This window comes from Tachypleus tridentatus, unplaced genomic scaffold, assembly GCF_004210375.1.
Source record: "Tachypleus tridentatus isolate NWPU-2018 unplaced genomic scaffold, ASM421037v1 Hic_cluster_1, whole genome shotgun sequence".
NCBI classification, from domain to species: Eukaryota; Metazoa; Arthropoda; class Merostomata; order Xiphosura; family Limulidae; genus Tachypleus; species Tachypleus tridentatus.
In genome coordinates, this window is record NW_027467777.1 from 3,787,044 (window position 1) to 3,813,915 (window position 26,872).

The window sequence follows — 26,872 nt, forward strand, 5'->3', positions numbered from 1 at the left end:
GACAACCTACATTAAATAATCTGTCTGAGAGAAGAGGGAATATATACTTATCTATATTGTGATGTACTATATCTTTTGTTTAACATGTTTAATTAACGAATTGGCTTTTTTTAAGCATGTGACAAAAATACTTCCTTGGTTGACAAAAAAAAACAGTCTAAAAATAAATAATCCCGTTAAAATGAAGATGGAAGAACTTCCATTTGTTCTTTTAAACAGTGTGTAAGAAAAGAAAGTTAATCTATTTTGATCACTAGGAATATAGGTGAGTAAAGTATTGGTTCCTGCCAAATTTGTTTTGGCATTTTGCCATTTGCTTACAGACATGAAACTCTTGGGCTAATAATATATGTGTTTGACACTATGACAAGGTTTCAGGCAGTGAAAATATGGTTTTTGTCTGCATGCAATTCCATATTTCAGCCAGGTATGATGAAATTCATTATTTATTCTGAACTTAGTGAATATCTACTGACTAATTTTGTTGATTATAAAAGTATAGGCCAGTGTGGAAGGAACTATTCAGTAGTGTTTTCAAGAAATTACTGTTTAGGAGTCAGTTAGTTTGAGTAGTTTATGTACTGTATAGTTGACAGTTACTAATAAGTAAAAATATTTAGAGTTTACAATCATAACCTTTCTTTATTAATTAATGTAATGAAGACAAGTTTAATTCACTGTTGAAATTATAAAGAAACTGTTTGTTGCTGTGCTTTTAACTCTTGTTATAACTGGTAGACAAGGAGACGGATGTATTATTCACTGTTGTACCACTGGTTGACAACAAGATAGCAGTATTATTAACTGTTGTACCACTGGTTGACAACAAGACAGCTGTATTATTAACTGTTGTACCACTGGTTGATAACAAGATAGCTGTATTATTAACTGTTGTACCACTGCTTGACAACAAGATAGCTGTATTATTAACTGTTGTACCACTGGTAGAAAAGGAGACATGTATTATTAACTGCTGTACCACTGGTTGACAACAAGATAGCTGTATTATTAACTGTTGTACCAATGGTAGACAAGGAGACAGCTGTATTATTAACTGTTTTATCACTGGTAGACAAGGAGACAGATGTATTATTAACTGTTGTACCACTGGTTGATAACAAGATAGCTGTATTATTAACTGTTGTACCACTGGTTGATAACAAGATAGCTGTATTATTAACTGTTGTACCACTGCTTGACAACAAGACAGCTGTATTATTAACTGTTCTACCAATGGTAGACAAGGAGACAGCTGTATTATTAACTGTTGTACCACTGGTAGACAAGGAGACATGTATTATTAACTGTTGTACCACTGGTTGACAACAAGATAGCTGTATTATTAACTGTTGTACCACTGCTTGACAACAAGACAGCTGTATTATTAACTGTTGTACCACTGGTAGACAAGGAGACAGCTGTATTATTAACTGTTGTACCACTGGTAGACAAGGAGACATGTATTATTAACTGTTGTACCACTGGTTGACAACAAGATAGCTGTATTATTAACTGTTGTACCACTGGTTGACAACAAGACAGCTGTATTATTAACTGTTGTACCAATGGTAGACAAGGAGACAGCTGTATTATTAACTGTTTTATCACTGGTAGACAAGGAGACAGATGTATTATTAACTATTGTACCACTGGTTGACAACAAGATAGCTGTATTATTAACTGTTGTACCACTGGTTGACAACAATATAGCTGTATTATTAACTGTTGTACCACTGGTAGACAAGGGGAGACAGCTGTATTATTAACTGTTGTACCAATGGTAAACAAGGAGACAGATGTATTATTAACTGTTATACCACTGGTTGACAACAAGATAGCTGTATTATTAACTGTTGTACCACTGCTTGACAACAAGACAGCTGTATTATTAACTGTTGTACCACTGGTAGACAAGGAGACAGCTGTATTATTAACTGTTGTACCACTGGTTCACAACAAGACAGCTGTATTATTAACTGTTGTACCACTGGTTCACAACAAGACAGCTGTATTATTAACTGTTGTACCACTGGTTGACAACAAGATAGCTGTATTATTAACTGTTGTACCACTGGTTGATAACAAGATAGCTGTATTATTAACTGTTGTACCACTGCTTGACAACAAGATAGCTGTATTATTAACTGTTGTACCACTGGTAGAAAAGGAGACATGTATTATTAACTGCTGTACCACTGGTTGACAACAAGATAGCTGTATTATTAACTGTTGTACCAATGGTAGACAAGGAGACAGCTGTATTATTAACTGTTTTATCACTGGTAGACAAGGAGACAGATGTATTATTAACTGTTGTACCACTGGTTGATAACAAGATAGCTGTATTATTAACTGTTGTACCAATGGTTGATAACAAGATAGCTGTATTATTAACTGTTGTACCACTGGTTGATAACAAGATAGCTGTATTATTAACTGTTGTACCACTGGTTGATAACAAGATAGCTGTATTATTAACTGTTGTACCACTGCTTGACAACAAGACAGCTGTATTATTAACTGTTTTACCAATGGTAGACAAGGAGACAGCTGTAATATTAACTGTTGTACCACTGGTAGACAAGGAGACAGATGTATTATTAACTGTTGTACCACTGGTTGACAACAAGATAGCTGTATTATTAACTGTTGTACCACTGCTTGACAACAAGACAGCTGTATTATTAACTGTTGTACCACTGGTAGACAAGGAGACAGCTGTATTATTAACTGTTGTACCACTGGTAGACAAGGAGACATGTATTATTAACTGTTGTACCACTGGTTGACAACAAGATAGCTGTATTATTAACTGTTGTACCACTGCTTGACAACAAGACAGCTGTATTATTAACTGTTGTACCACTGGTAGACAAGGAGACAGCTGTATTATTAACTGTTGTACCACTGGTAGACAAGGAGACATGTATTATTAACTGTTGTACCACTGGTTGACAACAAGATAGCTGTATTATTAACTGTTGTACCACTGGTTGACAACAAGACAGCTGTATTATTAACTGTTGTACCAATGGTAGACAAGGAGACAGCTGTATTATTAACTGTTTTATCACTGGTAGACAAGGAGACAGATGTATTATTAACTATTGTACCACTGGTTGACAACAAGATAGCTGTATTATTAACTGTTGTACCACTGGTTGACAACAATATAGCTGTATTATTAACTGTTGTACCACTGGTAGACAAGGAGACAGCTGTATTATTAACTGTTGTACCAATGGTAAACAAGGAGACAGATGTATTATTAACTGTTATACCACTGGTTGACAACAAGATAGCTGTATTATTAACTGTGGTACCAATGGTAGACAAGGAGACAGCTGTATTATTAACTGTTGTATCACTGGTTGACAACAAGATAGCTGTATTATGAACTGTTGTACCACTGGTTGACAACAAGATAGCTGTATTATTAACTGTTGTACCACTGGTAGACAAGGAGACAGCTGTATTATTAACTGTCGTATCACTGGTTGACAACAAGGCATCTGTATTATTAACTGTTGTACCACTGGTTGACAACGAGACAGCTGTATTATTAACTGTTGTACTACTGGTTGACAACAAGACAGCTGTATTATTAACTGTTGTACCACCAGTTGACAACAAGACAGCTGTATTATTAACTGTTGTACCACTGGTTAACAACAAGACAGCTGTATTATTAACTGTTGTACCACCAGTTGACAACAAGACAGCTTTATTATTAACTGGTGTTCCACTGGTTAACAACAAGACAGCTGTATTATTAACTGTTGTACCACTGGTAGACAAGGAGACAGCTGTATTATTAACTGTTGTACCCCTGGTTAATAACAAGACAGCAGTATTATTAACTGCTGTACCACTGGTAGACAAGGAGACAGCTGTATTATTAACTGTTGTATCACTGGTAGACAAGGAGACATCTGTATGATTAACTGTTGTACCACTGGTAGACAAGGAGACAGCTATATTATTAACTGTTGTACCACTGGTAGACAAGGAGACAGCTGTATTATTAACTGTTGTACCACTGGTAGACAAGGAGACAGCTGTATTATTAACTGTTGTACTACTGGTAGACAAGGAGACAGCTGTATTATTAACTGTTGTACCCCTGGTTGACAAGGAGACAGCTGTATTATTAAGTATGGATATCATTGATTGTGAAGGATACACCTTTACTAAAATATCAGTAGATAAATAGAAAAATAAATACTTTTCTTAGCTATTAAGAACAATCAGATTTGTTGTAAGATTGCCCATTGAGCTGATTTGGTTAGTAATGAGGGTGAAGCATATGGAACGTTAATGTGAAATTTCAAAACCAAACTTAGTATTTTTAAAAAAACTGTTCGCCAAGGATATTTACAATCTCTTCCGTAAGACGTGCTCAGCAAATGTCAGTTGGAAACTCTTTTTGTTAACCTGAACATGACCTAAGAAGGTTGAAACTTTGTTCTATATTTTAGTTTGGTAAAAGTTTTAATACCCAAACCAGCCGTCTTGGGATACAGAGTTTGTAATTTAAACACCTGAAACCTGAATCCTCCAAAAATTCAGACAAAAAATGAAAATTCAAAGAGTTCAAAAGTCTGTTGTATTTTAGAGAGAAAGAAGGTTTTAGCTTCCAGAAACTTCAAAGCCTGAAGTTTATTTTGTAGTATGCTATTCTGTTTGTTGCAAAATCTTTTATGTTTACATTATTTATATGTAGTTCGTCTTGGGGTTCAGACTGAGGGATTTTGTTAACCTTAAATATGAGCTAGTAAAGTGAGTTATTTTGTTAACCATAAGTATGAGCTAGTAAAGTGATTTATTTTATTAACTGTAAGTATGAGCTAGTAAAGTGATTTATTTTATTAACTGTATGAGCTAGTAAAGTGATTTATTTTATTAAATGTAAGTATGAGCTAGTAAAGTGAGGTATTTTGTTAACCGTAAGTACGAGCTAGTAAAGTGAGTTATTTTGTTAACCCTAAGTATGAGCTAGTAAAGTGAGTAATTTTGTTAACCCTAAGTATGAGCTAGTAAAGTGAGTTATTTTGTTAACCGTAAGTATGAGCTAGTAAAGTGAGGTATTTTGTTAACATTAAGTATGAGCTAGTAAAGTGAGGTATTTTGTTAACACTAAGTATGAGCTAGTAAAGTGAGTTATTTTGTTAACCGTAAGTATGAGCTAGTAAAGTGAGTTATTTTGTTAACCGTAAGTATGAGCTAGTAAAGTGAGGGTATTTTGTTAACACTAAGTATGAGCTAGTAAAGTGAGTTATTTTGTTAACACTAAGTATGAGCTAGTAAAGTGAGTTATTTTGTTAACACTAAGTATGAACTAGTAAAGTGAGGTATTTTGTTAACCCTAAGTATGAGCTAGTAAAGTGAGTTATTTTGTTAACCGTAGTATGAGCTAGTACAGTGAGTTATTTTGTTAACCGTGGCAAGTATGAGCTAGTAAAGTGAGTTATTTTGTTAACACTAAGTATGAGCTAGTAAAGTGAGGTATTTTGTTAACACTAAGTATGAGCTAGTAAAGTGAGGTATTTTGTTAACCCTAAGTATGAGCTAGTAAAGTGAGGTATTTTGTTAACCCTAAGTATGAGCTAGTAAAGTGAGTTATTTTGTTAACCATAAGTACGAGCTAGTAAAGTGAGTTATTTTGTTAACATTAAGTATGAGCTAGTAAAGTGAGTTATTTTGATTTTACATGGACATTATGATGTTAGTATGGCATGTAATGAAATTTATTTTTATTTGTCTCATGGGAACAACTGAAAAAATTGAATGTAATTGGTTAATGAACCTAATGATTCATCATTTAGCAACTTTCATTAACTATCTAACCATACATGCAACTGTTGTTGAATGTAGAAAGTGAGTAATAACAGAGTTATGTCATGTCCAGATTTACCATTAAACAACAAAAATGTTGTAGGTTGCAGCATCAGTTGATGATGACTGCTGTTTGAGGGTTGAATTTAGGGTGGGTGTATGTTAGATAAATGTTGTTTTTACTACACCTTTCAGCACAGTTATGAAACCTTAGTTTAGTTAAAACTAAACTAACACGGTTTATCTAAATTTACACAGTTAATCTCAAGACAGCTGGTATGGATATTAACACTTTTATTGATAAGGAGAGAACAACGGTTAAACCTAAAGATGTCCTAAGAAGGTCAAAATGCTATTTTCTGCTTTATTAGTAAAAGTGCTAATACCCATACCAGCCAGCCTGAGATACAACTTTATATCTCAGTATGAATATTTTCAAATAGACAAGAGATCAGAGATACTCATTAATATAATACTCGATAATATAATTCAGACTTTGAAATGCTTAACTTTTTAGTAGTTTATAAAAATTCAATGTCTCAAATTTGGAAGTTCTTCAAAACTTTATACAAGCAGTTACTAAAATGTTCAAATTTCAGAAACTTAAATATTTATGAAAGTTTTCAAACCACTGAAGTTTCACCTTCCATACTCTTCTAGTCTGACATTACATGATAAGAAACCTTTATAGAACATAGTGAAACCGTGTTAACCTGAATGTATTTGTAACAAACTATTCTTCCTGGTTACTAATACATCCTGATAGTCTAAACAGTCACTTTGAATACAATAGGCACTTTATCACTGATCTAAGGTGCATACAATTCCTCAAAAAGTCCTTGAAAACAGTACCTTTTTTTGCAAATGTATTTGAATAGATCATAGTAACAGAATATATCAATATATCTAACTTTAATGAATGTTGCACAGTTCAATGGAGTAAATACTTTTTGTTTCAGTTTACATTCACATTTTTTTAAATTTCAATATAATCAGATTCATTTTGATGTAGATTTTAGCTTCCAAAAAATGCTTCAAGAGAGTGCGAAAGTGCTTAAAGTTTATGTGATCAATGCAGTATAGACCATAATTATCACGTCTTTTTCGTGTTCTAATTAAACTTTCCTTGACTTGTGGATTCAAGTATGGGTTATGGAATCATAGATGTACATGAAACACATGTTCTTAATAGGATACAACTGTTCAGGTTTGGAACACAAATATATGGGTTATTGATTGAACTTCCATTTGTAAATATTTGTGCACAGAAATCTACCATGCTGTTAGTTAAGAAAAGGTAGAGAAACTGTGTGTTTTATATTAATTTAATAAGAAACCAGAAGTTATGATAATTATGTATACTATAGCGTGTTTGTAAAACAATTGTGACCTTCATTTCTTTCAAGTACCTTTACTTGTGATATATAACCTTGTGGTTTTCTCTTTCAAAGCGAGCCAACTAATTGGAAAACGAATCTCCTCATCTCGACAGCTACTTGCTGCTGGGCAGGTGTTGAAACATACAGTTCCCAGCCATGACTGTGATGTTGTTATGACCTTCCCTCCTAATGCCAGCGAAGCTACACTGGTGTGGCTATTGACAAAACTGAAAACGTGTGTACCAGATATTTCAGTTGAAGTTCGCCATCATAGATATTCTGGAGTGTATGTGTTTTACTTCACTGCTCCTTATGAAAAGTAAGTTTTGATGATGATGTAACTTCAAGTATGTTTGTTTGTAATTAAGCACAAGGATACACAATGCACTATCCGTGTTCTGCCAGCTACGTACCACTGTATCACTTGAAGTAAAAGTACAATTTTGTTTATACTAATATAATAGTAATGTGATGGTCATTTTCACTTTATGTTATATTGTGATGGGCAGCCTGACTTTGTATTATTGTATGGCATTTTGTTTGTTTTGGTTAAAAGCTCGTGGGAAAACTTTTGTTTTTAGTTTTTGAGCTTTGTGAAGTATTTAAACAACATAATCAAACATTAGAGACTACAACAGATACACTAGAAGACTGAAGTATTGTTAAACAGACATATCAGGTGACCAAAGTAATGTAAACAGACATATCAGGAGTCTGAAATTATGTAAACAGATACATCAGAGGTGTGAAGTGATGTAAACAGATACAGCAGAGGAGTGAAGTGATGTAAACAGACATAGCAGAGGATTAAAGGGATGTAAACAGACATAGCATGGGACTAAAGTGATGTAAACAGATACATCAGAGGACTGAAGTGATGTAAACAGATACATCAGAGGACTAAAGTGATGTAAACAGACATAGCATGGGACTAAAGTAATGTAAACAGATACATCAGAGGACTGAAGTGATGTAAACAGATACAGCAGAGGAGTGAAGTGATGTAAACAGACATAGCATAGGACTAAAGTAATGTAAACAGATACATCAGAGGACTGACGTGATGTAAACGGATACATCAGAGGACTGAAGTGATGTAAACAGATACAGCAGAGGAGTGAAGTGATGTAAACGGATACAGCAGAGCATTAAAGTGATGTAAACAGATGCAACAGAGGACTGAAATAATGTAAACAGATACATCAGAGGAATGAGGTAGTGTAAATAGACATATCAGAGACTGAAGTCATGTAAAAAGATATTTCAGTGGAATAAAGTAACGTAAGCAGACACTTGAAGGGACTACAGTAGCATAAGCAAACATTTCAAGTTATAGAAGTTGTGTGAATGGACATGTAAATATGAGAACATTATCACAGGATCTGACTTTGAACATAAAGGTTTTTTTTTTATCAGATGAGTTGCTTAAAATATCCAGGTGTATATTCTATTGTAACATTAAAAACTTTAATTTGAGTTGTAGTTAATCAACTAGTATGAAGCATTACTTAAAAATGAAAACTGATTTAACTGCAAGTTATAATTTTTGTTGTATATTACTCATTGTTTTTATGCTGACGATATAACAGTAGAAGGTAGTATCATTTTGATAATTCCATTATTATAATGTAGCTTTAAGTCAATCAACTGAAGAGATTTTGATGTCCAGAACTTTATAAGTGAATTTTATTTCTATAAAGTTAGAAAAACTATTTTCTATTTTCTGTTGGAGTATTTAAAACCTACTTTTTGAGAAACTCAAAGTGATTTCCATCGTAGTTTGCATAAGATCTGATGACTTCTTTCATTCATCAGTCTCTTAAAAGGTGCCGAGCAGTTGAAGTTACGCAAACAGCTTAAACCTGTGTTTGGAGGAGGCATGAAAGAATTTGTGTTTGAAGAACAGGATTTCTTTGAGAATGTGGAAGATTCTGTTAACTTCTTCAGTTCACAAGAGAGACAGAGCATCATTTTGTATTTCATATACAGTCTTAGAGCTGAAAAAGCAGACCAGCTGAATCATATTCACTTTGTAGAAGGACAGACAATCAGTAAGTGCTGTCATCAATATTACTTACTATATTCACTCTAACATTATAAATCCTGACAAGCATTTTAAATAAAGCATTTCTCTTAAAATATATCCATTTTTCTTACTATTATGTTCTTATATATATATCAGTTCAAATTTAATTGCATGCTGTAAGTAACTGATAGTGAATCAAGTTCAGATGTGATAAGTTTGTTTTCAGTTCAACACTTACTAAGTTCTGACTCACTGATGTCAGTTGAAACGTTTATTTTGTACAGATGTAAGAGCACTGTTTGGCACAAGTTATGTTGTGTGATGTTCTGTTTGACTGGTTTTAGGGCCTTATGGGTAACTTAATCAAGTGTTTATTAATATTTTATAGCTGTGAATTACAAAATAAACATATATATAAGTTCTTCAAATTCATGTGTTATGAATCTATGTAATTTACAATTTTATAGCTCACTTGTTGATATTTTCCAGTTCCTAAGTGTCTAGCAACAGGAATTGTCAGCCAGGTTTTACCGTTGCACAACAGTGAAACATTGACAAAGCTAAAGAAGACCTGGGTTCAAGCTTTTTTCCAGTTTCAGCCACTAGGTGCGTTATTTAAGTATTATTTACATCATTTGTTATGAAGTCTTACCAGGAATCATTAGAGTTAATAAACAGAACGTTTTACATACATTGGTTTTTTTAGACTTTTCTGAAAGTCAGAGGAGAGGTTTAGCAGAATTTTATCACAGGTATGCAATGTAAGTCATCTGTAAAATAGAACCCTACTTAGACATTACAGACATAAAACATAACTTGTCTGTAAAATAGTGACTTATTTGGACCCTTTGTTAAACAGTCATTACACAATTAATATTTATCTATTTCTGTTGAAACAGATCATCAGGTAATAGAATACTTAAAGTTTTTCTTACAGCCACTAAGTAAGACATATCTATTTTTGGCTTAACAGCTTGTAGTTGTTCCACTGTGAAGCATAACTGGGTATTATTTTAAGTCTGCACTTTAACCAAAATATTACATTCAGTTGAAGAACTTTATCCTACTTACAGTCTAAGTTGTGAAATATGTATGACTTAAACTTTGCATTAATGGTAGTTATTTGTTTGTTACAGATGACATTTGTGGTTATTTTGGAGTGAAGATAGCAATATATTTTGCCTGGCTAGGTCATTACACTAAAGCTCTCACTGTTCCTGCTGCTTTTGGCTTTTTTTTGTGGATGTGGTACTATGGACAGGACCAGGTATGATCATTTGACCAGTAGTTTATTGTTTAGGTTAAAGTGCTTTATAATAATTTGATACATTTCAGTGAAGTTCCAGAGTTTTATTTGATATTCAGCCAGCAGAGATATAAAATGTAGAAAGTTGTGATGGAAAGTGAAAAATGTGCTTGTCTGTATACGAAATTAAACGTTTTTCTGAGAAATCAGCAGTGCGTCTCCATGAAATTTCAACATCTTTAAGCAGAGTTAGAGTACTTCAAATATCTTCAGAGTTTGTATACAGTAACCGTAACCTGATTCTGGTTTATACGGTAATTTGATATTTTATTTTGTGTTTAAACAGGCCACTGAAGATCTTTGTTTTGTAGTATTTGCTCTTTTTAACGTTCTGTGGGCAACGTTGTATCTGGAATCTTGGAAACGCACGTGTGCAGAGCATGCATATCGTTGGGGTACTTTAGACAGCCAGAGTGAACTGCTTTTTTAGCCACGTCCTCTCTTCTTGGTTAGGACTATTTATATTTTGGTCACAGTTTCAGTTAAGAGTATTTAATTCTGTTATTTCTACAACCATTTCACACGTTTATCTGTTTAAGCGTATGTGTATTTTGGTGATCATATGCACACTAGAACATATATGCAGCTTATCTTGAGAAAACTAAACAAATAAATACAAAATAAACTTTAAAAAATTATGACTTGTGTGTGGGAGTACAATTTGGTTTAAAACTTGAATTTTGGTTGCATGATATCTCTCATCTGATTTTTCTAAAATCATTAGGGTTTTGGGTACATTAAAAACAAAACCATGCATATTTACTGTTCATTAGCCAAGATCTAATAAGTTGTTTCAGTGTCTGATACATGGTTTTGATATGTGAATAAATTTCAGTAGAAAAGCAAACTTTACCCCTAGTTTCATCTGCCAGGTTAAATAATGAATTTTTAGATATTAGGAAGCTAAACTGAAGAGTGAGATAATTATTCATACCATTAAATTATTATTGTTCAGGGTCCACTTCAACAAAGTGAGGTAACCGGGAGGTTGGAGCCCACTTATCCTGCCTGGAAACGAAATCTCTTCAGATACTGTGTTAGCCTACCAGTCATTGCTTTCTTCTTACTTGTGGTGTTTGTTGTCATGTTCCTTATTTTTTGAACTTCAGGTAACATCAGATTTTTTGTGAATCAACATACATCTTAAATGTTACATTATTGGTGTTCGGAACAGCAGTTAAAAATAATTTTATTCAGAGTCGTTCTGATTGGTTGGTTGAAGTTCGAACAGATTCATTCTTAATGTGAAAGACAGTGCTTCATCCTCATCAGCAAACCTTTGAAAAGTTGCATGAATGACCACCAGGGGTCCAACTGTACCCTTAACTTACCATTAAAGTAATATTTGGTTTTAAATGCCAGAAACCTATTGTATTACAACTTTTTTTAGGGGTTTGCATGCAATATGAATGATGTAATAGTCCATTTATTCTAGAGGAAATAAGTTGACAAATTAAGAAAATATAAAACTACATTGTTTCTCTGTATACAAGTTAGTAGTGTTAAAACTATTCATTATATACAAACATTGTACCAAAGAAATGTCAGATTTGTATCGTGCTTCTATATTTAAGTCGTTATCCACCAATACACGATGAAGTTACCACAATATTGCAAAATTTAACTCAAAGGAAACTGAAAGCGCACATTGTGGGTCTCCTTGGGTCAGACCGGACCCGAACCCAGATGTATTCTTATAACATGTTTCTATAAGATAGGGTATTATAATTGGTAATCACAGAGAACACTTGTTGAGGAATTAGGTACACATACATGCTTACTATAATGATGTTATAAGCTGATAGACCAGATGATACTAAACTACTTTGATAAATTATTCCCTGAAACAGTATATGTAATGAAATAAATGTTTAGAAATTTGTTTTTTATGGTATATGAGAACTGCATTTATAGTAATGGTCATGTTAATATGGAGTATGTGCAGACCCAGAGAAATATCACATTATAGCTACCTATGCTATATACCTGTTTCAAAAATAATAGGCCCTGCATGGCCAGGTGGTTAGGGTGCTTGACTTACAATCTGTGGGTCATGGGTTCAAATCCCTGTCACATCAAACATGCTCGCCAATTCAGCTGTGGGGGTGTTATAATGTGACTGTCAATCCTGCTATTCATTGGTAAAGGAGTAGCCCAAAAGTTGGTGGTGGGTGGTGATGACTAGCTGTCTTCCCTCTAGTCTTACGCTGCTAAATTAAGGATGGCTAATGCAGATAGTCCTAGTGTATCTCTGCGCTAAGTAATAAGAAAACAAACAAAATCAAGAGTGTAGTATTGATCCAGGGTTACTACTTGACAATTACATGAATTGACATAGATTTGTAATGATTATCTAAAAAGATGTAAAATTGAGAAAGTCATTGGAGTCCACATGTACCCCAGGTGTGCTGAAGACAGTTATTGTATATTTTCAAACTTGTTTTTAAATAACAATTGTCATATTTTGGAATAAAAAGATTTTTTTTTTAATTTTACTTCCTTTTACAGTTTATGGTTATATTTCAGAAACTTTAGTGTTTTTGTTTGGATAAATGTACTTAAAAAGAAGCGAAATGGTATTTCTGTTTGCTTAAAATGAAACACCAGCAAGAAAACTAAAATAAAAATGTATCTCAGAACAGCTGGTATGGGTATTAACACTTTCATTGATAAGGAGAGAACAACGTTTAGACCTTCCCAGGTTAAGAAACAGAGAGTTTGCAAGTAACCGTTGCCAGACACCTGTCTTAAGAATGAGACTATAAACAGTTCTGGCGCGTCTCAATTGGATGTTAAATTATTAATTGGCATGGGTATAAAGGTGTTCCTTTATATTGGTTTAATTTTGGTTTTAGTTGCTGTATAAATAGGGCTTCTTTGATTTTGCTTTTGTTTATATCTGTTTCCCTACTTAGTATTTGGGTGTTTTCTCTGTTTATGTTGTATTTATTTGATTTGCAGTGTTCGAAAACATGTGAAAGTGTTTTTTTATATGTTCTTTGAATCTGGTTTCCATTTTTCTGTTTGTTTCTCCAATATAGAAGTTGTGTCAGTTGTTGCATTGTATTTTATAAATTATGTTGGTGTTGTGTTTGTCAGTGTAGTTTTTATATGGTATGGACTTCAGTTTTGTACCTGGTCTTTGAACAAATTTTTTGTGTACTGGGATGTTGTGTTTTGTTATAAGTTTCTTCCAAAGTAGGGAAACAAATATAAACAAACACAAAATCAAAGAAACCTTACTTATACAGCAACTAAAACCAAAATTAAACCAACATAAAGGAACACCTTTGTACCTATACTAATTAATAACCCAACTTCTGTGAAGTTTGATGAAAGTTTTCCTCACTTATTTATCTTGTGTCACACAATGTTTCAAGTGTCTTCAGCTCTACATGATAATTTGTATTAGTTAGAAGTGGCTCTAGCCAAATCACCTTTCTGGAATGAGAATCTTGTGCCGTTAAAAATAGTACTAGTTGTAACTTTGCATTTCTTTCAGATTCCATTACATGCAGTTTTATCTGAATATACAATAGTGTTCTATGGCTTACCGAGTGTTAAATCCCGATTGTAAATGAATTCAAATGCCGCGTGCAGTGATACAGTATTGTACAGGGCGTTTGGAAAGTCACTGTGCAGTTTTGTAATCATATGTCTTTCAGTCTATTTCAAGCCAGCAAGTGATAGCAGTGTTTAGAAACAAAATAAGAAGGATCCAGGCCTGTATTGGTTCCAATGGGGATTACTTTCAACATTGTTTATAATTGTTATTCATATTTACCTTCTGTATTCTATACTGAAACATGTCTGTTAATAAATATATAAGTGCACAGTGACTTTCCGAACACCCTATATAAAGGTAATGAGCATCCGTACACTGGATCAGATCCACGTGAGATTGAGATTGTTACAAGAAATGTTGTCGTTATCATGAAGCAGACACGAGAAACGTTCAAGCTTTAGATTGTCCTTGTATTCAACCAACAACTGTATTCACCCCAAAGTTGGTAAGCAACTGTTCAAGTTTTGTTGATTATAAACAGTAATATTGATTTTTGTGGCAATTTACCCGATTCATGTTATGTGGTCTTTATGTGTTTTATATACGAGCTTTTGGAAGATATGTTGTTTTTGCTAACCAGATCAAATCATATATCGTGCTATTGAATCATTTTTTCATATTGTATACTTTCAACTGTTATTTTTCTTCATTGTAGTTGACAGTCGTTTATTACTTAGCACTTGTAGTTGACGGTTGCTTATTACTTAGCACTTGCTATTTAATAAAAAGATTAGTAATACAACACTTGGGTTGAGTTACTGGATCAGAATGCAACACACAACACAGTGGGCAATTACAACTGCAGCGTCCCTTACAATCCCACACCCATTTATACTCTTGTTCCTAAGACGTGTCCAGCAACGGTCACTTGTAAACTCTCTATTTCTTAACCTGGGAAGGTCGAAACATTGTTCCCTCCTTATCAGTAAAAGTGTTAATACCCATACCAGCCGTTCTGAGTTACATTTTATTTCAAGTGGGTTTCTCGTCATCAAGAGAAAGTAAAATGTAGTTTCAATACTCTATAGAACACTGTTATTCATCAGCTTAAAATATCCATGCTATTTGTTGTAAACCACTTAACCTTTTGAATAAGTTCTTAAGAGTTGTATGTTAGCATATGTAATGAAGTATAAAGTTTATCTGATACCTATTTAAATCTGTTTTTTTACTTTCAGGTTTGGTGGGATAAGAAGATAAGACAGTTTGAATATCCATTCTGGTTAACTTTTCTACCCAAGATATTCTTAGCTTTAGTCATCAATGTACTCGATTCAATCTATTATCGTATAGCTTACTGGCTGAATGACAAAGGTAAATCATACATTTGTGTGTTAACATGTTCTCTTCTCTCTGTTGTTCAACAGAAATTTTACTTGTTGTTGCATAAAGATTAAGAATTATGTAGGAGGAAATTAGTTTGGTTCTGTTGTGGTAAAATTCTAGAATGAAACATTTCTGATTCAGTAATTGCATTACATAACAGTTTATTGTTTGTCAGGAATATTTAGCAGTTTTGTCGAATCTGGAACATTTCCTTACAAACAGCTTGTAATGTAGATTTTTGTGTTACAAATAACATTTCCTCATGGCATCCAAGTTACCATAACATTGTTACAAAAAAGTTTCATTACAAGTGTTGTTTTGTGAATTTTGTTACAAGAATGCACTCGACATCTGTCCTCAATAGCACATATTAATGCAGACTTAGACACCCTCTCTACCCCAAAGCATTATGTAATAATTTGAGTGGTCCCAAAATGATTCTGCAATTTACAGTCTGTTATTATAAACAATGAAGTTTGTATTTAACCCTGTACATATGAGTCACGGGTCAAAGGCCGTGTCACAGTGTTTATTGATTTACTTTCAAAATGTTACTGAAATACTATTTTATGAATTTATGTCATCAAATTTGGTATCAACCTGCAGATTATAATTCAAATCGTAGTATCATACATTATTCAATTTCTTAATTTCAAAATAAATATTCAAAACCTGAAACTGTGCTTTTTGTGTGCCATGTGCTTTGTTCAATGTTGCAGAGGTTCAAATTATACGTTTCTTATGTCAAAATACAAAATCTACAGTTTCATATGAATTAGGAACTCAAATCTCTGATATTACCAAGTTAGAATATAAAATAAGAATTTTCTGTCTTCTGAGATATTGTTCATATATTGAATCAAACACAATGGCCCTTCTCACATCTTTAATTTTTGGAAATGGTCCTTTATATACACTTGCTTTTGAATATGACATGTGAGTCCAAAGTTCAGATTGTCTCCCTTGTGGCTTTCTTAGCCATTTTCATGTGTTAAGATGCAACCTTGTTCTTTTGAACCAAAATTTCAAGCAGGTAGGTTGTGTCTTTAGTCTGTTTGAAATTGCATATTTTTTAGACTGAAATACAGCTTAGTTACTAAATTTGATAAATTATAGTGGAATTCTATGGTATCAGTATGATAATTTATGATTTTTTGGTTATTCAAATGTATATATATAAAACCAAAAAATGATTTCATTTAATGTTCACCATGCTCGAAAGTTTAAAATGCTCAGCAAGTTACAAGAATCTCTGACTGAGTAAAAAGGTCATAACAAGAAGAGGTAATTGTGTGCATTACATTTTCACTTACCGTCCTGTGTTTTCAGAAAAAATACTTCTAAGAACTTGTTTATAAATAATAATAATCTATTTACCTGTGCAATGTATAATAATTGAAATCTGACTTTATAATACAAAATACTAGTTTAATAAAACACAGCTAAGACTGGTCACTTTGTAAAGACTTAAGGTTATTTTTATGTTATTGGATGTGGTAGCAAGTTCAGGTGCACAGAGTCATTATAACATTTATGCTGTTACCCAGACATGAGTGGAAGGCCAGTATACGGAAACTAATAAATACATATAAATGTGTAATGTTATGAGATTTCAGGTATTTATACTAAACATTTGGATTTTGTTTTTGTTATAATTTGCATTCATTCTAGAAGAAAAAAGCATAATTTATATTCTAATTTTCATGGTGATTACGACTTCGGTCAAATTGACAGACCCCCTATAATTAGGGTATAGAAAGTGACAGAGAAAATATATAATCTGAATGAAAACAAATATTTGAAATGTATTTAGGAGGTTTTAGAGATTACACAAATAGTACTTGTGATTTTGGAGATGAAGAATAGATTTTACTTGTAACATGATAAGCACTTTTCTAGTAAGAAAACACATTAGATATTTTCAAAAAGAAATGTTCAGTGAAGATGTGGAATCATTACTAAATGTTTACAAGATTAATAATGTGTTGAAAATTATAGTATGAATACTTAGCGTTTGCAAGTATGTATACAAACTTGTGCGTTTTATACTGAGCCCATCAGGAAAGGGTTCTAAACCTGTAACAAAATCAGTATTCATAACAAAACTGCTATGTTATAGAAAAGCTGCCCTTGTAACATAATGTGAAAGTACCTTGGATGTTGTATTTATTATGTAGAGCTAGTATAGTTGGTGTAGTACCAAAGAAATATATCGTGAATAAAGTATTGTATGTATTCTAAAGTTAATGTTACTAGAATGTAACATGGTGGAAAGGTACTATGAACAAAGTATTATATAATGTAAAGTTAATATTACTAAAGTGTAACATGGTGGAAAGGTACTATGAACAAAGTATTATATAATGTAAAGTTAATATTACTAAAGTGTAACATGGTGGAAAGGTACTATGAACAAAGTATTATATAATGTAAAGTTAATGTTACTAGAGTTTAAACATGGTGGAAAGGTACTATGAATAAAATATTATATAATGTAAAGTTGATATTACTAAAGTGTAACATGGTGGAAAGGTACTATGAATAAAATATTATATAATATAAAGTTAATGTTATTAAAGAGTAAACATGGTGGAAAGGTACTATGGATAAAGTATTATATAATGTAAAGTTAATGTTACTAGAGTGTAACATGGTGGAAAGGTACTATGAACAAAGTATTATATAATGTAAAGTTAATGTTACTAGAGTTTAAACATGGTGGAAAGGTACTATGAATAAAATATTATATAATGTAAAGTTGATATTACTAAAGTGTAACATGGTGGAAAGGTACTATGAATAAAATATTATATAATATAAAGTTAATGTTATTAGAGTGTAAACATGGTGGAAAGGTACTATGGATAAAGTATTATATAATGTAAAGTTAATGTTACTAGAGTGTAACATGGTGGAAAGGTACTATGAACAAAGTATTATATAATGTAAAGTTAATGTTACTAGAGTGTAACATGGTGGAAAGGTACTATGAACAAAGTATTATATAATGTAAAGTTAATGTTACTAGAGTGTAAACATGGTGGAAAGGTACTATGAACAAAGTAATATATAATGTAAAGTTAATGTTACTAGAGTGTAACATGGTGGAAAGGTACTATGAACAAAGTATTATATAATGTAAAGTTAATATTACTAAAGTGTAAACATGGTGGAAAGGTACTATAAACAAAGTATTATATAATGTAAAGTTAATGTTACTAGAGTGTAAACATGGTGGAAAGGTACTATGAACAAAGTATTATATAATGTAAAGTTAATATTACTAAAGTGTAACATGGTGGAAAGGTACTATGAACAAAGTATTATATAATGTAAAGTTAATATTACTAAAGTGTGACGTGATGGAAAGGTACTATGAACAAAGTATTATATAATGTAAAGTTAATATTACTAAAGTGTAAACATGGTGGAAAGGTACTATGAACAAAGTATTATATAATGTAAAGTTAATATTACTAAAGTGTAAACATGGTGGAAAGGTACTATGAACAAAGTATTATATAATGTAAAGTTAATGTTACTAGAGTGTAACATGGTGCAAAGGTACTATGAACAAAGTATTATATGATGTAAAGTTAATGTTACTAGAGTGTAAACATGGTGGAAAGGAACTATGGATAAAGTATTATATAATGTAAAGTTAATATTACTAAAGTGTAACATTGTGGAAAGGTACTATGAACAAAGTATTATATAATGTAAAGTTAATGTTACTAAAGTGTAACATGGTGGAAAGGCACTATGAACAAAGTATTATATAATGTAAAGTTAATGTTACTAGAGTGTAAACATGGTGGAAAGGTACTATGAACAAAGTATTATATAATGTAAAGTTAATGTTACTAGAGTGTAAACATGGTGGAAAGGTACTATGAACAAAGTATTATATAATGTAAAGTTAATGTTACTAGAGTGTAAACATGGTGGAAAGGTACTATGAACAAAGTATTATATAACGTAAAGTTAATATTACTAAAGTGTAACATGGTGGAAAGGTACTATGAACAAAGTATTATATAATGTAAAGTTAATATTACTAAAGTGTAAACATGGTGGAAAGGTACTATGAACAAAGTATTATATAATGTAAAGTTAATATTACTAAAGTGTAAACATGGTGGAAAGGTACTATGAACAAAGTATTATATAATGTAAAGTTAATGTTACTAGAGTGTAACATGGTGCAAAGGTACTATGAACAAAGTATTATATGATGTAAAGTTAATGTTACTAGAGTGTAAACATGATGGAAAGGTACTATGAACAAAGTATTATATAATGTAAAGTTAATGTTACTAGAGTGTAAACATGGTGGAAAGGTACTATGAACAAAGTATTATATAATGTAAAGTTAATGTTACTAGAGTGTAAACATGGTGGAAAGGTACTATGAACAAAGTATTATATAATGTAAAGTTAATGTTACTAAAGTGTAACATGGTGGAAAGGCACTATGAACAAAGTATTATATAATGTAAAGTTAATGTTACTAGAGTGTAAACATGGTGGAAAGGTACTATGAACAAAGTATTATATAATGTAAAGTTAATGTTACTAGAGTGTAAACATGGTGGAAAGGTACTATGAACAAAGTATTATATAATGTAAAGTTAATGTTACTAGAGTGTAAACATGGTGGAAAGGTACTATGAATAAAATATTATATAATGTAAAGTTAATGTTACTAGAGTGTAACATGGTGGAAAGGTACTATGGATAAAGTATTATATAATGTAAAGTTAATATCACTACAGTGTAATGTGGTGGAAAGGTACCATGGATAAAGTATTATAAATAATGTATATATACTTTTAGACTTAAGTTTCAAATATTTTACAAAATGCTCATGAACCATGTGATGGTGTATGTAACAAGTATTATTTTGAAGATGTTTAATTTTTCAAGTATTGTTATCCACTTCACTACCACAGTGCGAAGGAACTAGTCTGTGTACATGAAGACTTTAGAGGGCAGTGTTTTATAATTGTTTAAGAATTATTTTGATTTGTTAATGTAGGACTTTAGTTGAGTCACTTAGGCTTTGTATACAAATGGTAATTGAAGCTCACTGAGTTACCAATGCTTTCTGTTTAAAGTCTCTTACTTGTTGTGATACATTATGTAATTAAACTTACTGTAGTTGAATAAATGTAAGTTTCATATGAAAAAAAAAAAACAGTAAATAAAAATATAATCCAGGACTTGAACCCAGAATCTCTGGCTATCAGGGCTCCTGAATTATCCTGAGTAAAAAAAATTGATAAGTGAAGAAGAAACTTCAAGACTTGAACCCAGGCTCTTGGATTAAAAGATATCTCTGTCAGTATTCTTTTATGAAGTAAATTGGGTGAATATCTGTATATCATTTCTTTCATCACATATTTACAATGAATATTAACATTTATTTAGGAACAATTAAAAGACAGTGTGTAAGTGGAAGTTAAGTAAACTGTGTTCACTCTCTTAGCATAAGTTACTTAGGCCACAACTGTAAACACTTAATATACTAACCATTCTGTTTGACTTACTTTCAGAAAACTATAGGTTAGAAGAAGCCTTCCAGAACCATCTCATTATCAAATTAGTTCTGGTTTGTACCATACTAGTACCCATTATATTGGTTTTGTTTGAGGTTGGTTTGCTTGGTTTTGCATCTGTTTTTTTTCCTTCAAATGTTTGTATGTCTTTTTATCTGCTTGGTTTGTGAAGTAATATAATTTTTTTTCATTCATCACTGTTCAGTGTTGGTGTCTTAAGGTATTCACACACATTGCAGTAACATTCCTGTGCTCACGTAAACAGTATCGAACATTAGAATAAGCATATTTGTATCAACCCAAGGAGACTTCTGGTATCTTCCAGAAAAATTTTAAATCACTCAGTCAAAGCAACTAAATCAAGTAGTAGTAAATAGTTTCAAGACTCTACCACTAGGGTAATTAATACAGGTTGTAGGAGATACTTTATTAAATGTTTCATTTGGTACATATGGCAAGTAATTACTTTTTATTGGAATGTTTTTTTTCATTTTTAGCACATGTACCAGTCAGGAAAAGCACACGATCATGTTTCAATGTTGAGTAAAATTGTCTTATAATTAAAACATTATTTTTCAGGTACAGAATGCTTGAGCCAGTTTTTTTCATAGTCTAAAAACAGTATAATTCTATACTTCAGTTCTACTGTTATTAATTTGAAAAACATAATAGCAAAATAATGTTTATGAAGCATAACTTTTGTTTCATACCACTGATAAGAAGACACGCAACCTCCCCACAGTGTTCCAAGTACTTAAACCTTTCTTATAGTGTGTGCTAATCTGTGTGGCCCATATCTCTGTCTCTATCTTTCACTTCTGTCCTCTCAGAGAACTATAGACTGGAAGAAGAGTTTGAAAACCATCTGATTGTCAAAATAGTGGTGGTTAGTATCTTTTGTTGATCTCAGTTTCTGTGCATGGAACTCTGGTTTATATCATGTGCTACTGATTCTTTAGAACTGCATGGTCATTAATGTGATGGTGCAGTATGCATGAGCAGTTGATATCTTATAGCTAGCTGTCTTTGTTGCTTGTGTCTCCCCTAGTGATAATTCAAGTAACTATTTTGATATTGTTGATTGGTATTTTGTAGCAATAAAGAATTATTTAAATTTACATAACAACAGTTTTATTAACTTGTGTTTATGTTTAATGATTTCTAATAGAAGGTCATTCTGTATATATGATCATTGTATATCCATTTTAACCTCACTGTTCTTGTGACATTGAAACACAGTCATGTCTGTTTGTCCACATTACCCTATCTGTTTTTATCACACTGTAAAGTGTCTTACTTATAACAAATTGTTCTTATCACACTGTAAAGTGTCTTACCAACATTGTAACTAATTGTTCTTATCACACTGTAAAGTGTCTTACCAACATTGTAACTAATTGTTCTTATCACACTGTAAAGTGTCTTACCAACATTGTAACTAATTGTTCTTATCACACTGTAAAGTGTCTTACCAACATTATAACTAACTGTTCTTATCACACTGTAAACTGTCTTAACAACATTATAACTAATTGTTTTTATCACACTGTAAAGTGTCTTACCAACATTATAACTAATTGTTCTTATCACACTGTAAAGTGTCTTACCAACATTGTAACTAATTGTTCTTATCACACTGTAAAGTGTCTTACCAACATTATAACTAACTGTTCTTATCACACTGTAAGGTGTCTTACCACCATTATAACTAATTGTTCTTATCACACTGTAAACTGTCTTACCAACATTATAACTAATTGTTCTTATCACACTGTAAAGTGTCTTACCAACATTATAACTAACTGTTTTTATCACACTGTAAATTGTCTTACCAATATTATAACTAATTGTTTTGATTAACAAAACTGTTTTGTTTTATGTTTCCATTTTATAGGTAATTGTTCAAATACTGTATTGTATTTTTATTTTGCATAAGATACAATCTTGGGTTTTCAAGAAGATTATTTTATTTGTAAAATACAAATGATTGTATTTTATATAAAAGGAAAGATTTGGTGTCAGTTTCATCTTCTTACTAAAACAAAAAAATAAAAATAATTTTTAAACTCATTTTGAGTGATCAGGCTTGCATTATTAAGTTTTGTGTGTGTTTTCAAGGATTTTTAAAAACCTTTTATTTTTATAGAAGAACACTGAAGTAAGTACTTATGTTTATTGGATAAACCTTCTGTAACTTCAAACAGTGATTGGTCAAAAGATACTGTTATCAGAAAGTATAATCTAAAGTAATTAGTATGGGCGATTTGTATTTAATGACAGAATTATACGTTGCTCACTTGTGTTTACTGTGAGCTCATTTGAAAATGTTAGTTAAGCTTTGACAGTTTGTCTTTGTCAGACCACACAAACATTTGGTGTGTTGTAAAAACAGTAGTTGTGATTTTATTGTATGTACTGTAGAAACAGATTAGATGGAATGTAAGGAAATTCGATATTTTATTGTAGAATAATATAAACTTTTTTTTTCTGCTGTATCTGATAATAAACTCTAGTCAGTATTTCATTTGTTACTGGATGAACAATGAAACTTTTAAAATTTAGAGTATACAACTTTAATTTAAATTACTGATTACTGAGTGTTTTCTTTAAGAAGAAAGGATAGTATAAGGACCAAGTTGTCTTTCACTATTTTTCTGTTTCAGAAATACACTTTAATGCAGAACTAGTGAGGCAACTCACATGAACTGTGTTGGGTTTTTGTTTACATTCAGCTAAACTCTTTATCTGCGATGTTGCTTATGAATACGCTAGGCTGTTTGTCACAAGGTCCACAATAACATATGGTCATTGAATCGTAAGAAAATACACACACAAATACTATTGATATTACACATAATCACAATAATTCATGCTGGGTTTTCCTGTTTATTTTACACAGAAAGTTATGGATATTTTCATGCTCTGTTCTTTATGCAACGTGGTGTGATGGACAAAAACATAAAATCACACAAAATACGGCATGTGGGCTCCACCAATAACAAAGAGTAGAGAAACAAGGGTTAAGTGAGTGTAAGAAGTCAAATATTGTAAGAATCTTTTAATTGTCTCACAACAATGCATCTATTGTTCATTATCAGAAAGAAGCTGAAATAATAATAAAGGTGAATCATTCAATTTTCAATTTAAGAAGCAGTAACATGAAAGGGAACATTTAACATATGAAAAGCATGTCAACATGTGTAATCTCCAAAATAAAAGTAGCTTTGATTTCTGCTGCTTAGCATGTTCTTCATCTTTGCTTATTGAATTATGCATGTTTCATGCCATTTTCTTATACATCTGATAGGTTATGTGTTCAGATTGTTGCTACTGTTATTTTAACCTAGTTTTAATTTATAGTTCCAGTCCTTCAACTCATTTCTTTCACTGTTCTACATTGCTTTTTATCTTCAAGACATGGACAAGTTAAAGGAGGTAAGTAGAACAGTTCTGTTTCTGATTTTAAAAAGTAGTTTATACTTTGTACATATAATGGTTAAAAATAGATATGATGTGTGTGGTAAAAATTATGGTGATTTGACTTAAAACTTTGAATTAAGGAGTTTCCGTGTAACTATGGTTATCATGTGTCAAATACAAACATTTATGAATCTAGTTTTAAACCTGAGATGTAGAGTTTACATGTTACTAGCACTATTTGATAACTCTCAGGTAAAATGTAAAAACAGTTTACTGGCAGTCCAGTATTGTTGAAGAAAAATATTAGGGTGTTTTTACTTTAATAGGTTGTTACTAGTTGCAATGTAAATTTATCTAGTGTTAAACTACATCTGTGTGATATATAGCAAAAGACAGATTCCTTATATTAAACTTATACCTTCTCCTCTTAATGTGTAACTAGTGATATAAAAGTGTGGCATGTGGTATTACAGCTTTTACTTTTCAGCAATTGGCTGTTTTGCTTATCACGAGACAAGTAGTGGGAAACATCAAAGAATCTCTTCTCCTTTCCTATCTGAGTCTTTGAAACTTGCCAAACTTGGGGCAAGATCCGTTTCGACACCCAAGACCAACGAGCAGAAAACAGTTCCCGAGACGAGAAGCCTAAAACCAGATGAACATGAAGTTTTGGACAGACATGCCCAGGAAGATGACAAGAGTGAAACTTTGTTAAAGAATAAGCTCACTCAAGCTGAAGTTGAAAGTTCTATGTACAAGGTAGAAAATAGCTCTTGAAATTGTAGTTAAGTGATGTCTTGTAATGATTTTTATAAGGTTGAATAAGGAACATTTGAATACTGTATTAACAAAGCTATTGGTACATTGTGCCATCAGATGTTGGACATCACTTATGGTATGTTTACCATCAGACATGTACGTATCAGATGTTGGACATCACTTATGGTATGTGTACCATCAGACATGTACATATCAGATGTTGGACATCACTTATGGTATGTGTACCATCAGACATGTAGTATCAGATATTGGACATCACTTATGGTATGTGTACCATCAGACATGTACGTATCAGATATTGGACATCACTTATGGTATGTGTACCATCAGACATGTACGTATCAGATATTGGACATCACTTATGGTATGTGTACCATCAGACATGTACGTATCAGATGTTGGTCATCACTTATGGTATGTGTACCATCAGACATGTAATGTATCAGATGTTGGTCATCACTTATGGTATGTGTACCATCAGACATGTACGTATCAGATGTTGGTCATCACTTATGGTATGTGTACCATCAGATATGTACGTATCAGATGTTGGACATCACTTATGGTATGTATACCATCAGACATGTGCTTCTCAGATGTTGGTCATCACTTATGGTATGTGTACCATCAGATGTTGGACATCACGGTACGTGTACCATCAGACTTGTGCTTACCAGGTGTTGAACATCACTTATGGTACGTGTACCATCAGATGTGTATGTATCGGATGTTGGACATCACTTATGGTATATGTGCCATAAGACATATGCTCACCAGATGCTGGACATCGTATATGTGGTCAGGGTTTGCATAGTACCAGCAGTGCCAGGCTCAAGTGCTGGTACTCAAGCATCTCTAATAATATTATTTGAGAAATTAGAAATTCAAGTATTCTTTCCAGAATTGTCGATTATCTGTAAGCCCCTGTGGTGTGATGACTATGTCTATGAATCATTTGAAACTTGTCTTCCTATTTGTTATAAACTTAATGCCTCAGAATATTTATTAGCAAATTCTAAATTAGAGCATGTGGACACAGGTATGGAAGTGTTTTCTGAATATTCATTGGTTGCTCTTTTATCCCATAAAATTAAAGAATATAAAAATATAGCTTCATAATACTGATAACAAAATTACAGAGAATATATTACGTTACATTTTACAGTTTTATAATTTTCTTGGGGTGGACAGAAGAGGAACGGCACAAGAACAAATTCTCACATTAGGAGAATTTGAGGTTGTTTTAAATATTTCCCTACACATTTAAGAACTTGAAACTTGAAGAGTATTAAAATTTGATTTATTATCTGTGATTTGATGTCAGATACATATACCGTAAAATAAACTAGTTTAACTGAATTTTGAATGTCACATGTGCAGTGTGACCTGCCTGCCTGCTTAGGGTTAATCATGCATGCACTTGCCTAAAGTGCAGTCAGTCACGTAGGAACATTCACGTTCTCTTCCAGCGTGTGGGAGTTGCAGATTTCCCATATCTCTTGCTGTTGCTAACTTTCACAGTGAGGTTTGCATATCAACTGAAGTATGAACTCAAAAGTACCAGAAGAAACAATTATAATTCTGTGAAAAGTGAATCTGAAATGCAAGAGGAAGCATTATGTCAGAACTCTGAAGATGGGACATATGATAACAGATATTATTCTTAACTTATGATAT

At 32.2% G+C, this 26,872-nt stretch overlaps 1 protein-coding gene across 1 annotated transcript in view; it reads left to right on the plus strand.

The window, feature by feature from the left end:
* Nucleotides 1-355: 355 nt before the first annotated feature.
* Nucleotides 356-26,872, plus strand: part of LOC143241947 (anoctamin-8-like) — a 31,252-nt gene continuing 4,735 nt past the window's right edge. The window contains 12 exon segments of the mRNA XM_076485263.1: nt 356-427; nt 7,287-7,533; nt 9,030-9,265; nt 9,730-9,846; nt 10,377-10,507; nt 10,833-10,994; nt 11,502-11,640; nt 15,276-15,425; nt 21,826-21,881; nt 24,356-24,430; nt 24,903-24,957; nt 24,960-25,174. Coding sequence (XP_076341378.1) covers nt 364-427; nt 7,287-7,533; nt 9,030-9,265; nt 9,730-9,846; nt 10,377-10,507; nt 10,833-10,994; nt 11,502-11,640; nt 15,276-15,425; nt 21,826-21,881; nt 24,356-24,430; nt 24,903-24,957; nt 24,960-25,174 — 1,647 coding nt within the window. The 5' untranslated portion in view covers nt 356-363.